General features: G+C 50.8%; 1 protein-coding gene across 7 annotated transcripts in view; it reads right to left on the bottom strand.

The window, feature by feature from the left end:
* The window catches only part of STON2 (stonin 2), an 85,492-nt gene that overhangs the window by 37,547 nt on the left and 33,055 nt on the right, over nucleotides 1-14,890 (bottom strand). Inside the window, exon 1 of one of the 7 annotated variants that reach the window (XM_075614620.1) lies at nucleotides 4,513-4,580. The exons of 2 other annotated variants lie outside the window; for them this stretch is intronic. Coding sequence is in view for 4 of the 5 variants with exons in the window: in XM_075614615.1 (XP_075470730.1) it covers nucleotides 367-1,150 (784 nt within the window). In the remaining variant the exon portion in view is untranslated. Of the gene's footprint in view, nucleotides 1-366; nucleotides 2,226-2,684; nucleotides 3,044-3,429; nucleotides 3,561-3,620; nucleotides 3,791-4,512; nucleotides 4,581-14,890 lie in introns of those variants that run through there. 4 more of the 7 variants (XM_075614617.1, XM_075614618.1, XM_075614619.1 and 1 more) reach the window with 4 other exon arrangements.

The raw sequence follows: 14,890 nt of genomic DNA, 5'->3' as shown, positions 1-14,890 counted from the left end.
GACAGGTGAGAGGCAGGAAGGCCGGACAGCAGGAAGTTACAGTAATCGAGACGGGAGAGAATGAGGGCCTGAGTCAGAGTTTTAGCAGTCGAGCAACAGAGGAAAGGGCGTATCTTTGTAATATTGCGGAGGAAAAAGTGACAGGTTTTAGATACGTTTTGAATGCGAGAGGAAAATGTGAGAGAGGAGTCGAGTGTGACCCCTTGGCAGTGTGCTTGGGCTACTGGGTGAATGATAGTACTTCCAACAGTAATGTGGACGGAGGAAGTAGGGCCATGTTTGGGATGAAGTATGAGGAGAAGAGGGTGTGGTCCACGGTATAAAATGCTGCAGAGAGGTCGAGTAATATGAGCAGAGTGTAATGACCTCTGTCTTTGGCAGCATGGAGGTCATTAGTTACTTTAGTGAGGGCTGTTTCAGTCAAGTGAGCAGTACGGAAGCCAGATTGTAGAGGGTCTAGGAGAGAATAAGTGTTGAGAAAATGGAGCAAGCGAGAGAATACAAGACGTTCAAGGAGTTTAGAGGCAAAAGGCAGGAGGGAGCCAGGTCGATAGTTAGAAAGACGGGTAGGGTCAAGCTTGCTGTTTTTGAGTAATAGTATGACTGTTGCATGTTTGAAGGAGGATGGAAAGGTTCCAGAGCAGAGGGAGGAGTTAAAAATGAGTGTGAGCATAGGGATTATAGTAGGAGCAAGAGGTTTTAGGAGATGGGAGGGAATGGGGTCAAGAGGGCAAGTGGTAGAGGGAGAAGAGGAGATCAACAGTGAAACATCATCCTCTGTGACAGTGGAAAAAGAGTCAAGGAAGGCAGGAGGAGAGTTAGGAAGAGGTGTAGGATGGGTGGAAGAAACAGAGGGGATGTTTTGACATATGGATTCCACCTTTTCCTTAAAATAATCAGCAAAGTCCTGAGACGAGATGGAGGAAGAAGAAGAGGCAGCTGAGGGTGGTCTGAGTAGAGAGTCAAAGACAGAGAAGAATTGGCATGGGTTAGACTTGTGCGTGTTGATTAGTGAAGAAAGGTAGGTTTGTTTAGCCTGAGAGAGGGCAGAGTTGAAACTGGACAGTATAAATTTGTAGTGAAGGAAGTCTGCGAGAGTGTGAGATTTCCTCCAGAGGCTTTCAGAGGAATGAGTGCAGGAACACAGCATGCGCGTGTGGGAATTTAGCCAGGGTCTGGGGTTAGAAGGACGAGGACGGCAGAGAGAAAGTAGGGCATGTAGATCAAGAGGAGGATGATAAGGCAGAGTTGTAGTTCCTGACCAGGTTGTCAGGGTCTGGAGCAGAACTGAGAGAGGAGAGGGAGGAACGTAAAGTGGAATCAAAAGCTGGTAGGTTAATAGAGCGCAGGTCTCTGCAGAAACGAGGGGTAGATGGGAGATGGAGACGGGGAGAAGCGAAAGAGAGAAAATGAGATGAGGTGATGATCAGAGAGAGGAAAGGGGGAGCAATCAGAGAGAGAAAAGTTGTTAGTGAAAACCAGGTGTAGGTAGTGGCCGTCCCTGTGGGTGCTACCCAGTAACACATGCACACTGGCTAAGTGTCAAAATTGTCTCCTCCCTCACATTCTCCTCTCCCATTTATGCTGTCACTAAAACCTGCTGATTTTCCCTCTGTAACAGAGATAAGATACACCCTTCCCTCTGTTGTTCTACTGCTAAAACTCTAATGTATGCCCTCATTCTCTCCCGTCTTGACTTTTGCAACCTTTTACTTCTTGGCCTTCCTGCTTCTCACCTTTCCTTCCCTACATTCTATACTAAACGGCTGATGGAATCCCTTCACTCATCTAAATCTGTCTCTGCTTCTCTCCTGCTGAAATCACTCTCCCATACCCATGAAATCCTGTATTCCTTACAAAATTCTCCTTCTCTCTTTCAAGACTATACACTCCTCTTATCTCCTTGCATCTCAGCCCTAATTTCTCCCATCGAAAAACCTCTCACCCCTGGAATACACTCTCCCTCAATATCCACCGAGGGTCTTCTCTATCCACTTTCAAGTTCCATCTCAAAACTCACATCTTTCACAAAGCATTTCAGTAACTAACTCCAAAGAACTTCCCCCCGAATACACACTTACTATAACACTGATCCTACAGGCTTTGTAAGTTCTCCCTTCATATCACTTAGATTGTAAATTGTCCGTAGCAGGGATTCCTTTTCCATACATTAATGGTTTATTGCATATCTTCAGAATTAGCCGTGCTGGACCAGAGAATTGAAATGGGCTTTTCGGGTGCAAATAACCTGTACGACTGCTTCAGCAGGTACAGAATTCCTCCGTAAATGTCAATGGGGGGGAAGGAAGGGAGGGGGGGGGGAAGGAAGGGAGGGGGGGGGGGAAGGAAGAAAGGGAGGGGGGGGAAGGAAGGGGGGGAAAACACTATACCACAGAGAGATTATGAGATGTTTGGAAGGCAACCTCCCCGCCACTCATAATTGAAAGAGGGGACCTCCTCCACATCACGTGAGTGTAACTCTATCCAAACTACCCAGGATCTGATAAACCTCCCCAATCTGAGCTTACTGACAAAGGTGCAGGAGAAAGACACCAGGAAGTTGTGGGGTGTCTTAGAGAAAGCCCCCCCGACACAGTATGTAAAGGTCCCCTATAAGTTTCAGAAGAAGCCATCTCTCTGTAACCATTCCATGCTTTGGCGGGATGCTTCTAAACAAGACATACCTGTTATGTTATACAACACCCAGGTCATAAGGAACCGATCCGGGGATTTAAGCTGGGTTCACCCACTTCAAAGACTGGCACATTACCACTATGCTGGACCTTATATTCATTTGCGTGTTTTGTCCCTAAGAATTATCCTTATGTCCAATTAACGCGGAAAGGATGCAAAGAGCTCTGTGTCTGGAAAGCAATGCCCTGGAACTGAACATGCTGTATTGTATATTTATGCTGAGTATCTCCGTACACTCCCAACCCCCTCCAGCTTCTTTTATGGGACTGGTTCAATAAGCGGACAATTGCAATTCCCGTTCAGGTCATGGAAGTTTTACGCTGATCGAAGTGGAATCGCCATTTAGTGCGTCAGCACCTAAGAGGGAACTTGACAGTGCTAAAAATCTGCAGATCACCACACTGCCCACTGCCCTCTCCCTCCCCCTGCTGCCCTCCCCCCGTTCTCTTCCCCATGTCACCCCCCAGATATTACATACAATGAGGTCCTTCCCCACACTGTAGGCGCTTGGGGCGGTTCGATGCCATTAGCAGGCGAAGATCAGAACTCATTCTTGGGCAGTCCCAAAAATATCTCCAATTTCTACTTTTAATATTTTGCCATTTGCAAGCGTGCAGTGATACTCTGCACTAATATATATCAACATACACTTTCCTTTCAGAGATGATGCTCTCCTGCCCTCACGCACAGGAACACTGTGCAGGCTGCTCTGGCAGACAAGGAGTTAACTCTCACCTGGACTATGAGACTCTAACTTCTCCCTCCTGTCCCACACAATCCTTCCCTGGCTCTCCCCCATCGGTAAGAGTGTCAGAAGACCCTATAAAAGCGCAGGAAATGACTGCTCCTCGCCCATGCAGGTTACAAGCAGAACGCAAAAAGGAAGCCTGAAGATATGAGATAATCAGCCTGGCTGCTGGACTCACCCTGTGCGCGGCGGTGCGTGTAGGCTCTCTCTGTGCTGTGTTGCAGTGTGTGTGTGTGTGGTGAGGTATGCATTGTGCATGCTTGAGCAGGAGCTGCGGTGGGAGGCCTGTCAGTCAATAGTTTTTTTTTTCCTTTTCTTTCATCTGTGTGGGAAGGGCAGAGAAAGAGAGAGGTGTGTGTGAGAGAGAGAGAGAGAGAGAGAGAGAGAGAGGGGGGAAGAGAGAGAGGGGGGAGGGAAGAGAGAGGGGGGAGAGAGAGAGGGGGGGCAGAGAGAGAGAGGGGGGGCAGAGAGAGAGAGAGGGGGCAGAGAGAGAGAGGGGGGGCAGAGAGAGAGAGAGAGGGGGGGAAGAGAGAGAGAGGGGGAAGAGAGAGAGAGATGTGTGAGAGAGAGGGGAGGAAGAGAGAGAGAGGTGTGTGAGAGAGAGGGGGCGGGGGGGAGAGAGGGAGAGGGGCCGGGGGGGGGGGAGAGAGAGGGGGCAGGGGGGAAGAGAGTGAGGGGGTGGGGGGGGGAGAGAGAGCAGAGGGGTGAGAGAGAGCGAGGAGAGAGAGGTGTGAGAGACAGGTGAGAGAGAGCTGAGAAAGTGAGGTGAGAGAGCGAGAGAGGTGAGAGGTGAGAGAAAGTCAGAGAGACGTGCGAGAGAAGTGAAGAGAGAGGGAAAGAGAGAAACAGGAACGAAGAAGCAAAGAGGAACAAGAGAAATCTAGAAGTGAAAAAAGCGTGAGATAAGGAGGGGACATGAGTAACCTGGCTAACAGGTGACGAGAGATAACACCAGCTACAATGAGAGAGACAGGGAGGAGGAACACAAAGGGAAAGAGTGTGAAAGAAAAAGAAAGAGGACGTAGCAAATCCGACACACCCAGAAAGCAGAGAGAAAGAAGCTGGCATACCTGTGGGTTCATAGGTCACCAGCGAAGAGCTGCTGTTCCACTCCCCAGGTGAATCCCGAACTCCGGTGTATGGCAGACACAACCAAACAAGCTACACTTTGCACAAAGCAGCCGCCTCCTGGCAGACAGCTCAGTAATTACTGTACAGTGCGGAGTGCCGCTCCGGCCTATCTTCCCTGTAAGGCTGATTAAGGGGAGCTGGGGCCATGTCTGACACGTTGGAATCACACGCAATGTACTCGGCTCTTATCATTGAACAATACCGGGAACGTTTTAAACGGTCGCTCTCTTGAAACTCTTAAGTTGTTTTAAGTGGAACGGCGTCAACATTTCCTTTCCCCCACCCAGACCTTTATCTCATTACAGGTTTAACGTGAAGTTTTCAGAAGCCGTGTTAATGGCGGAGAAGAACAGATTTATGTTATTCTGTGATACGCTTTATTGCACAGTAACAAGCAGCGCTGCATACGCATCCCATCCCTATCTCAAACGCAACCTGCCAAAAACAGAACCTTTCACTTAACGTCTAACTCTGCGCCTGACTTCTCACGGGCAATAAAAGATTCAAATGTCCTCCTGATACCCTATGGCCCGTAATATAGTGGGCGTGCGCGCGCGCCTGTGCGAACGCTCGTGCACGTGACGCACACTTTTTGGGTGTACGGTCCGTGCTGCTGTGAGCGACAGGCTTGGAAGGGTACTGTGTGTGTCACTGTGTGTGTGTGTCACTGGGGAAGCTGTGTGTGTGTATGTGTATATATACAGTGTGTGTGTATATATTAAAAATTAAAAAAAAGACATTCTGTTTGAATAAATTATTTATTAATATTGTGCAACTTTGATAAATATACACACACACACACACACACACACACACACACACACACACACACACACACACACACACACACACACACACACTGAATATATATAGACATACATACACATACATATATACATACACACACTGCAGACACTGAGCGGTAGCGGCGCGAATACATACTTTTCGGAGTCTTCCCCCCGATCGCCCGGCTCCGCGCTCACTGCCGTGCGCGCACGCGTCCCTAGCATACAATGGCTGGTTAACCACAGCCAAATATAAGTGCCGCGCGCGCCCCCACTATATTTCGGGCCTAAGCTGGGTGCTTAGGTGTTATCTTTACCTTATCTCTCTCCATCTTCCCACACCTCTGCAAATAAAGCCCCTTCCCCACTGAACAACCCGCCAGTCACGCACTCATTGTATCCCAACTGGAAATTTGCGAATGGGTTTTAGCCTGTGTCCTCCCTAGCCCATTCTTAATGCTGCTGCCAGGCTAATTTACCTCACCCATTAGTTACCCACACCTTCCTGAGTCAAATTCAAGACACTTGTGTTCTCCTACAAAGCTTTACACACAACACCGCTCCTCTCCACATCTCTGACCTAATTTCCAAGTTCTCTCCCACATGCAGTCGTTTTATAATCTACGTCTCCACCTCCCTCATTACTTCCGCTCACTCACTCACCCCGACTCTGGACTTCTCTACCATGCCCAGACCCCCCACTGCCATACATACATTTACAAATTCCCCCAAAATACACCTTTTCAAGGAGACCCAACCAATCCTCTCCTGATGATGATAATAAAGTGGTAGTGGATACAGTGCTTCCCAAATCTCTCAGGTCTTGCCTCCATGTAGAGTATACTGACAGCAGCACACTGTCACATGTATACAGGACTCTCCTGTTTGTCTATTAGGAAGAGGCGTCACAATCAATGCACACAGAAGGGATCCGTCTGTTTTCTGTATTACTGTGCTCCTGATCACTGGATGCGAACCCAAAGCACAGAGAGTGTACAGTCAGGATGGAGTGCAGAGGGTAACCATAGCCGTCTAACAATGGGTGTGTTTTGACCTGGATTAATGGGGCTGGGTATGACAAACTGCTCGTCTCCTTCCTCACTATGACTCTCGTAGTCCCCCCTAATCCCCTCACCCAGTCCCCACTGATCCCCTCACCCAGTCCCCACTGATTCCCTCACACAGTCCCCACTGATCCCCCTCATCCAGTCCCCACTGATCCCCCTGATCAAGTCCCCACTGATCCCCCTCACCCAGTCCCCACTGATCCCCTCACCCAGTCCCCACTGATCCCCCTCACCCAGTCCCCACTGATCCCCCTCACCCAGTCCCCACTGATCCCCCTCACCCAGTCCCCACTGATCCCCCTCACCCAGTCCCCCCTGATCCCCCTCACCCAGTCCCCCCTGATCCCCTCACCCAGTCCCCACTGGTCACCTCACCCAGTCCCTACTGATCACCCTCACCCAGTCCCCCCTGATCCCCCTCATCCAGTCCCCACTGATCCCCCTCACCCAGTCACCACTGATCACCTCACCCAGTCCCCCCTGATCCTCCTCACCCAGTCCCCACTGATCCCCCTCACCCAGTCCCCCCTGATCCCCCTCATCCAGTCCCCCCTGATCCGCCTCATCCAGTCCCCACTGATCCCCCTCATCCAGTCCCCACTGATCCCCCTCACCCAGTCCCCCCTGATCCCCCTCATCCAGTCCCCCATGATCCCCCTCATCCAGTCCCCCCTGATCCCCCTCATCCAGTCCCCACTGATCCCCTCACCCAGTCCCCACTGATCCCCCTCACCCAGTCCCCCCTGATACCCCTCACCCAGTCCCCCGATACCCCTCACCCAGTCCCCACTGATCCCCCTCACCCAGTCCCCCCTGATCCCCCTCATCCAGTCCCCACTGATCCCCTCACCCAGTCCCCACTGATCCCCCTCATCCAGTCCCCCCTGATCCCCCTCATCCAGTCCCCCCTGATCCCCCTCATCCAGTCCCCACTGATCCCCCTCACCCAGTCCCCACTGATACCCCTCACCCAGTCCCCCCTGATCCCCCTCACCCAGTCCCCACTGATCCCCTCATCCAGTCCCCACTGATCCCCCTCACCCAGTCCCCACTGATCCCCCTCATCCAGTCCCCCATGATCCCCCTCATCCAGTCCCCCCTGATCCCCCTCATCCAGTCCCCCCTGATCCCCCTCATCCAGTCCCCACTGATCCCCCTCACCCAGTCCCCACTGATCACCTCACCCAGTCCCCACTGATCACCTCACCCAGTCCCCACTGATACCCCTCATCCAGTCCCCTCTGATCCCCCTCATCCAGTCCCCCCTGATCCCCCTCATCCAGTCCCCACTGATCCCCCTCACCCAGTCCCCACTGATCACCTCACCCAGTCCCCCCTGATACCCCTCACCCAGTCCCCACTGATCCCCCTCACCCAGTCCACACTGATCCCCCTCATCCAGTCCCCACTGATCCCCTCACCCAGTCCCCACTGATCCCCCTCATCCAGTCCCCCATGATCCCCCTCATCCAGTCCCCCCTGATCCCCCTCATCCAGTCCCCCCTGATCCCCCTCATCCAGTCCCCACTGATCCCCCTCACCCAGTCCCCACTGATCACCTCACCCAGTCCCCCCTGATCCCCCTCACCCAGTCCCCACTGATCACCTCACCCAGTCCCCACTGATCCCCCCTCACCCAGTCCCCACTGATCCCCCCTCACCCAGTCCCCACTGATCCCCCTCACCCAGTCCCCACTGATCCCCCTCACCCAGTCCCCACTGATCACCTCACCCAGTCCCCACTGATCCCCCCTCACCCAGTCCCCACTGACCCCCCTCACCCAGTCCCCACTGATCCCCCTCACCCAGTCCCCACTGATCCCCCTCACCCAGTCTCCACTGATACCCCTCACCCAGTCCCCACTGATCACCTCACCCAGTCCCCACTGATCCCCCTCATCCAGTCCCCCCTGATCCCCCTCATCCAGTCCCCCCTGATCCAGTCCCCCCTGATCCCCCTCACCCAGTCCCCACTGATCCCCTCACCAAGTCCCCACTGATACCCCTCAACCAGTCCCCACTGATCCCACTCACCCAGTCCCCACTGATTCCCCTCACCCAGTCCCCCCTGATCCCCTCACCAAGTCCCCACTGATACCCCTCAACCAGTCCCCCCTGATCCCCCTCACCCAGTCCCTACTGATCACCTCACCCAGTCCCCCCTGATCCCCCCTCACCCAGTCCCCACTGATCCCCCTCATCCAGTCCCCCCTGATCCCCTCACCCAGTCCCTACTGATCACCTCACCCAGTCCCCCCTGATCCCCCCTCACCCAGTCCCCACTGATCCCCCTCATCCAGTCCCCACTGATCCCCCTCACCCAGTCCCCACTGATCCCCTCACCAAGTCCCCACTGATACCCCTCATCCAGCCCCCCCTGATCCCCCTCATCCAGTCCCCCCTGATCCCTCATCCAGTCCCCCCTGATCCCCCTCACCCAGTCCCCACTGATCACCTCACCCAGTCCCCCCTGATCCCCCCTCACCCAGTCCCCACTGATCCCCCTCACCCAGTCCCCACTGATCCCCTCACACAGTCCCCACTGGTCCCCCTCACCCAATCCCCACTGATCCCCCTCACCCAGTCCCCACTGATCCCCCTCACCCAGTCCCCACTGATCCCCTCACCCAATCCCCACTGATCCCCTCACCCAGTCCCCACTGATCCCCCTCACCCAGTCCCCACTGATCCCCCTCACCCAGTCCCCACTGATCCCCCACACTCAGTCCCCTGGAAGAGCAGCACATATGACTGTGTGATGGTTACTATGGAGAGAAGCTGAGAAATGTCTCTCTCCTTCTCCTGAAAACACGAGAGAGATTCCCAGATACAGAGAGCGCAGCTTAATGTAAAAAAACCTCTTTCACTGCTAGAGAGCAACTGCACAGCCCTGCTAACATGTATATATCCATAATGTATACATACAGCATGTGCATCTGTATTATATAACTATCACTATACACAGACCCTGTGCACACTGGATATATGTATACATGGACCATGTCTATCTGTATTATATATATCTGAATACATAAGTATCTGTATGACATATACATAAAGGTATATATAGCATGTGTATCTGTATGACATATACACAAGGTACTGTATTTACAGCATGTGTATCTGTATGACATATACATAAGGTATATACAGCATGTGTATCTGTATGACATATATATATATATATATATAAGGTATATACAGCATGTGTTTCAGAATAACACATTTCTGTACCTAGATATAAAGATCCCTGAATCATTACAACAGAAGAACATGTTTATGGCAATAATTCCACTTCTTGGTAGTAATTAATTATAATCAAGTGACTCACATTGCTTTCCGTCAGTGCAGTTATTATAATTAATGAGTAGAGTTTGGCACAGCTCTGACCATATACACAGCACTTTACAGCTTTAAAATGCAATGGAAAAAGCACAGGGACAGACTGACACAACACAGAGTTACTACACAGGGTGTGAGACAAAGTATGAGAGAAGGGATTCCGTGCCCTGAGGGGCTGTTACAAACCCTTCAAGCAATACCCAAACCAGGAACACCTCTCCCAAAAAGAAAAAGTAACAAACACCTCCCGGATACTTCCAGTCTCCCGGGTACTTCACTAAGGAGAGACAGTCTTGAGGACATGGTATCAAAGTCTCCCAGCTGCAAAACGGGAGCAAAAACACTGCAATAAATGTATCAACGCCCCAAAAATCCTATTGTTTCCTATGTGACCTTTTTCTTTGATTCATTTGGGGCAGTATTTTTGCTCTTGTTTTGCAGCCGGGAGACATGACTCCCGATGAGAGAGCTGACGTTTACATATCCAACTGAAGACAGCTTAGTGAGTACTGATGGAAAGAGAGCTAGAGAGAGAGGAGGCAGCGTGTGACCGGGATAGTACTGAGCAGGGAACCACAAGAGACTGCAGTGGATATACTTTGTAATACCAGATATTAGGGGGGGGGGGCGCGGCGGTTGCAGAGGCCCCGCACTCTTCCCCAAGGTATGTAAATGAAATGCCGGGGGATCGCGTGAGGCCTCTGCAACTTCACTTACCGTGATTCAGTTGGCTTTGTTGACGCGACACCGTGGCAACACGGCGTCAATGGATGCCATGCGGTCACGTGCCGTAACATCACATGATGCCACATCGCCATGCAATGTGGCCCTGGTCACGTGAGGTAACGTCACATGACCCCGCGGCTTCATTTGACGCTTCAGAGCAGGTAGGGGGCACGAGCAGGGGGTGAGAGCCGGCAGGAGGGCGCAAGGCAAGAAGTTTGCGCACCCAACTAATCCACAGATATGCTGAGAGTATGTACTAAATAATCTATTTTCATTGAAATGAGTGGGTTTGGAATTTTATATGTATATGTTGTACATTACACATATAATATATAGGAGGAGTGGCTCAGTGAGTAAGGACACCGACTCTGTAAACCTGGTTCAATTCCCGGTGTCGGCTCCTTGTGACCTCGGCCAAGTCACTTTACATCAGTGTGCCTCAGGCACCAGAAACATAGAGTGTAAGCTCATGTGGGCAGGGACTGTGTCTGTAACATTCCTATGTGCTGCGCACCGCGCGCTGTGCTGTCTATACTTGTGAAGCGCTTTCAGTCCCTATTGGGAGAAAAGAGCTATATGTAAATAAAGTAATTATTAGTATTATTATTATTAGGAGAAACAGCAGGATTGCATGTTAAGTGCACGTGTGGTGTCAGTGTAAATTCCTGTGCAGGAGCAGAGCCCCTGATACATAGTATTTAAATTGAATTAAGTGCAGGAAATCCCAGCAGTTCTCCCTGAAATCAGTGGTTAGGAGACGGCACCTTACCTGGCAGAATCCTCATGGTTTCTCCCCCTTTCACTTCTTACAAAGCTGAGATCTTCTAGATTCTTCAACTCCGGTAGCACTAGTGTCTAGTGTGGTCCAGGCACTAGCCACAAGCCTTTGGGCTAATGCTTAGAGTTGGAGACACCCCACCCCCCCTTGTGTAAACTACCTGCCCCCCTCCTCCATATCCCATCTGGAATGCTGGGACTTCCAGCTCCTGAGCCCTGGGTCTTCCCACCCTCTTGGGAGTGTTGGGTAATTCACACTTCCCAAGCTGTGGCTGGACGGCCCTCCCCTGCCTCCCTCTGTCCTGGTACACCTGTTTGTGACATTCCTTTGGCCTCTGGTGAAACCCAGCTGGACTTTATGTTTGTTACAGTGTGGACACAGCTGTATTATCCGTAACTCACAGCTCAACACAACAACCGATCTCTCTCCTTAATAATTACAGCTCAACAAACACACACATTCCCTATCCATACTAGTGACCGTTGAGCACGAACAGATTTCTTCCATCCATAATACAGCTCACCTCACACAGGCTTATCTCCTTTACTACTTATAGATACATACAGATACAGACCTATATACCCATTACCAGACATGTCAACCAATGAGAAAACAAGATGAGAAACAGCACTCTGCCAAAAACTCCTGGTCTGCTCCTTACAAGGAATGAACAAGCTTCACTTCAATCGCAAAGTATTCATTTAATCGATAGAGCAGCGACAATGACGTTTTTTCTAACGCGGACTTTCCACGGGTCCGTGCGGCTCTAGACAAGCACCTAGATACTTTTATCTAAATGTGGTATAACTGTTTACCACTAACGGGATCTTTTTTTGTATGTATCGAGATGCCAGTGAGAGGATCGGTGACGTGTGCGGGTCTGGAACCAACGCGAACATTTTATTGGGAAGATGTGATTTGTATCAGGGAGACGCCACAGAAGTTTATGAAACTGTTTAAAGAATCAGCGAAAGTCATAGAAAATCAGAGAGTGTCTGCATTATTTGTGGATAACTGAACATGTGGAGGGGTGGGGGGCTGTGTGAGAGGTGTAGGTGGGTAGGGGGGCTGTGTGAGAGGTGTAGGTGGGGAGGGGGGCTGCATGAGAGGTGAAGGTGTGATGGGGAGCTGCATGGGAGGCGAAGATGGGGAGGGGGCTGCATGGGAGGTGAAGGTGTGATAGGGGGCTGCATGAGAGGTGAAGGTGGGGAGGGGGCTGCATGGGAGGTGAAGGTGTGATAGGGGGCTGCATGAGAGGTGTAGGTGGGATAGGGGTCTGCATGGGAGGTGAAGGTGGGGAGGGAGCTGCATGGGAGGTGTAGGTGGGATAGGGGGCTGGATGGGAGGTGAAGGTGGGGGGGGGGGCCACATGGGAGGCGAAGGTGTGATAGGGGGCTGCATGAGAGGTGAAGGTGGGGAGGGGGCTGCATGAGAGGTGAAGGTGGGGAGGGGGCTGCATGAGAGGTGAAGGTGGGGAGGTGGCTGCATGGGAGGTGAAGGTGGGGAGGGGGCTGCATGGGAGGTGAAGGTAGGGAGGGGGCTGCATGACGTGGGCGGCTCACTCTTCATTTAATTACAAAATAATTAAATTTTTCCTCACATGCTTTGTAGGAAATCTGTCCGGGACAAGTTAGACTGAAGACCCCCACAATGCTTTGCAGCTGCCCATGTTCTGCATACATTGTGCATCCTGGCAGCACTTTCGTCATGCCAATAAAGCGGATTTGATTTGAGAAAACCTGCCACACACACAGCAGAGCTGGCGGCTTCCATTGGGATCGAGACTATTGGTGCTTTGTCGGCGTTTTTTTGTCCTAACACATTGTTGATGTGAGTTGTGCTGTAACCCCAGAGACGCTGAGTAACCACTGACTCCCCTGCAACCAACCTGCATTATTCATCCATCCAGCAAAGCAGCCGGACTGCAGGGGGCAGAATGCTTCTAAACTCCCTGTCTCAGGGACAAAGCTCCACACTTTCCTGGGTTGGAGGGGCGAGGGGGGGTGACACAGATCTCCTCTTCTTGAAATAATAAAGGTTTATGCTTGTTTATAACCCAGTAATAATACTCCATACCATTGCAGGTGAAATTAAAACTGTATGTGCACAGAAATACTGCTACACAGAAAATAATAGAGATATTCTCATTGTCGGCTACAAAGTCAAGCATGTTGGATTAGTGATGTAATTTGTGACAGGCTGCAGTGTACAGGGATTTCTCAGGCTTCTGTCCTCTTACATGGCAGAATTTACTAACAGGACAGTTATGTGCAGAACTCAGGCACGTTCTATAGTGCCGGGCGTGTGCTACGCTGTGCGTGCGCGCGGATTTTTAGTTGGCTGACGTTAGTCAGCCTTTCTATACAAGGGCTGCGCGCGCACGGCAGGGAGAGGGGAGCCGACAGACAGCGGCGAAGATGAAGAAATTCATCTTTTCGCGCCGCTGCCTGCGCTCAAATGTATGTATTGGTGTGTATGTGTGTATGTATGTATGCATCTATGCGTGTTTGTATGGATGTGTGCGTGTGTGTGTGGGGGGGGGGGGGTAAATAATTGCACACACACAAAAAAAAAATATTAAACTTTTTTTTTAATTTAAAAAATCTTACTTACACTCCCCTTACACTTACACTCACACTCACACAACATATATACACACATACACGCACATACACGCATACACTGGCGACACACTTTATTCAAGCTTGGCTAGTCCCACGAATTCGGATATACCCGGGTGTATTGAGGTTTGTGACTGTTTTCTGCCCGAGTACATTGAGTTATTTTCCAAGCAGGGATTGAAGCATTTTATTCCCGCTGGCTGCAATACTGCACAGTATATATATATAAACTGCATTACAATTCATGAATTTATGCCATCTGGTAGACACGCGAAGCATTGCAGCCTATTAAATCCTAATCATTATCATTTAACAGATCAGCCGCCCATCAGCCAGGCATGAACCCAGGCTGGGAAGGCAAATGCAACGGGGCTTGTCAGAGGTTAGGAGTGGCGCATTCCAGGTATCTGCCAGGTACATACCGGGTATTTGCTCGAATAAAGTGTGTCGGTGCAGTACACTTACCTGCAGCTCCCGGCTCTATATACACGGAAAGCATGCGGCACGTGCACGCGCGTTCGCATAGGAACGCGCGGCCGCATGCTGTATATAACAGGCCTCAGAGGCATTACTGAGTAAAGTTAATACCCTGCAGTCTCTCAGATAGTAAAACAAGAGGACCCACCAGAGTTATGGTGGCAATACAGTACAAGGTTACATTAAATGAACAGGGTATACATTATATACAAATACATTGCATTAACAGTTGAAGATAATATATATTATGGGTGTATGAAACAGTTACAGACCAGATTAAGATGTGAGACAGCTTTAGTTGTGAAAGAACTTAAACTGGTGGTGGATATGAGAGTCTCCGGTAGACTGTTCCAGTTTTGGGGTGCACGGTAAGAGGAGGAGGAGCGGCTGGATACTTTGCTAAACCTTGGGACCATGAACAGTCTTTTGGAGTCAGATCTCAGATGAATAGTGCTGCGTGTGGTAGGGGTGAGGAGCTTGTCCAGATAGGTGCTTGCTTGTCCAGAAAGTATTTGAAGGCA

This window comes from Ascaphus truei, chromosome 9 (genome assembly GCF_040206685.1).
Source record: "Ascaphus truei isolate aAscTru1 chromosome 9, aAscTru1.hap1, whole genome shotgun sequence".
NCBI classification, from domain to species: Eukaryota; Metazoa; Chordata; class Amphibia; order Anura; family Ascaphidae; genus Ascaphus; species Ascaphus truei.
Note: the sequence above shows the minus strand (reverse complement) of the source record. Positions and strands in the feature narration are given on the sequence as shown.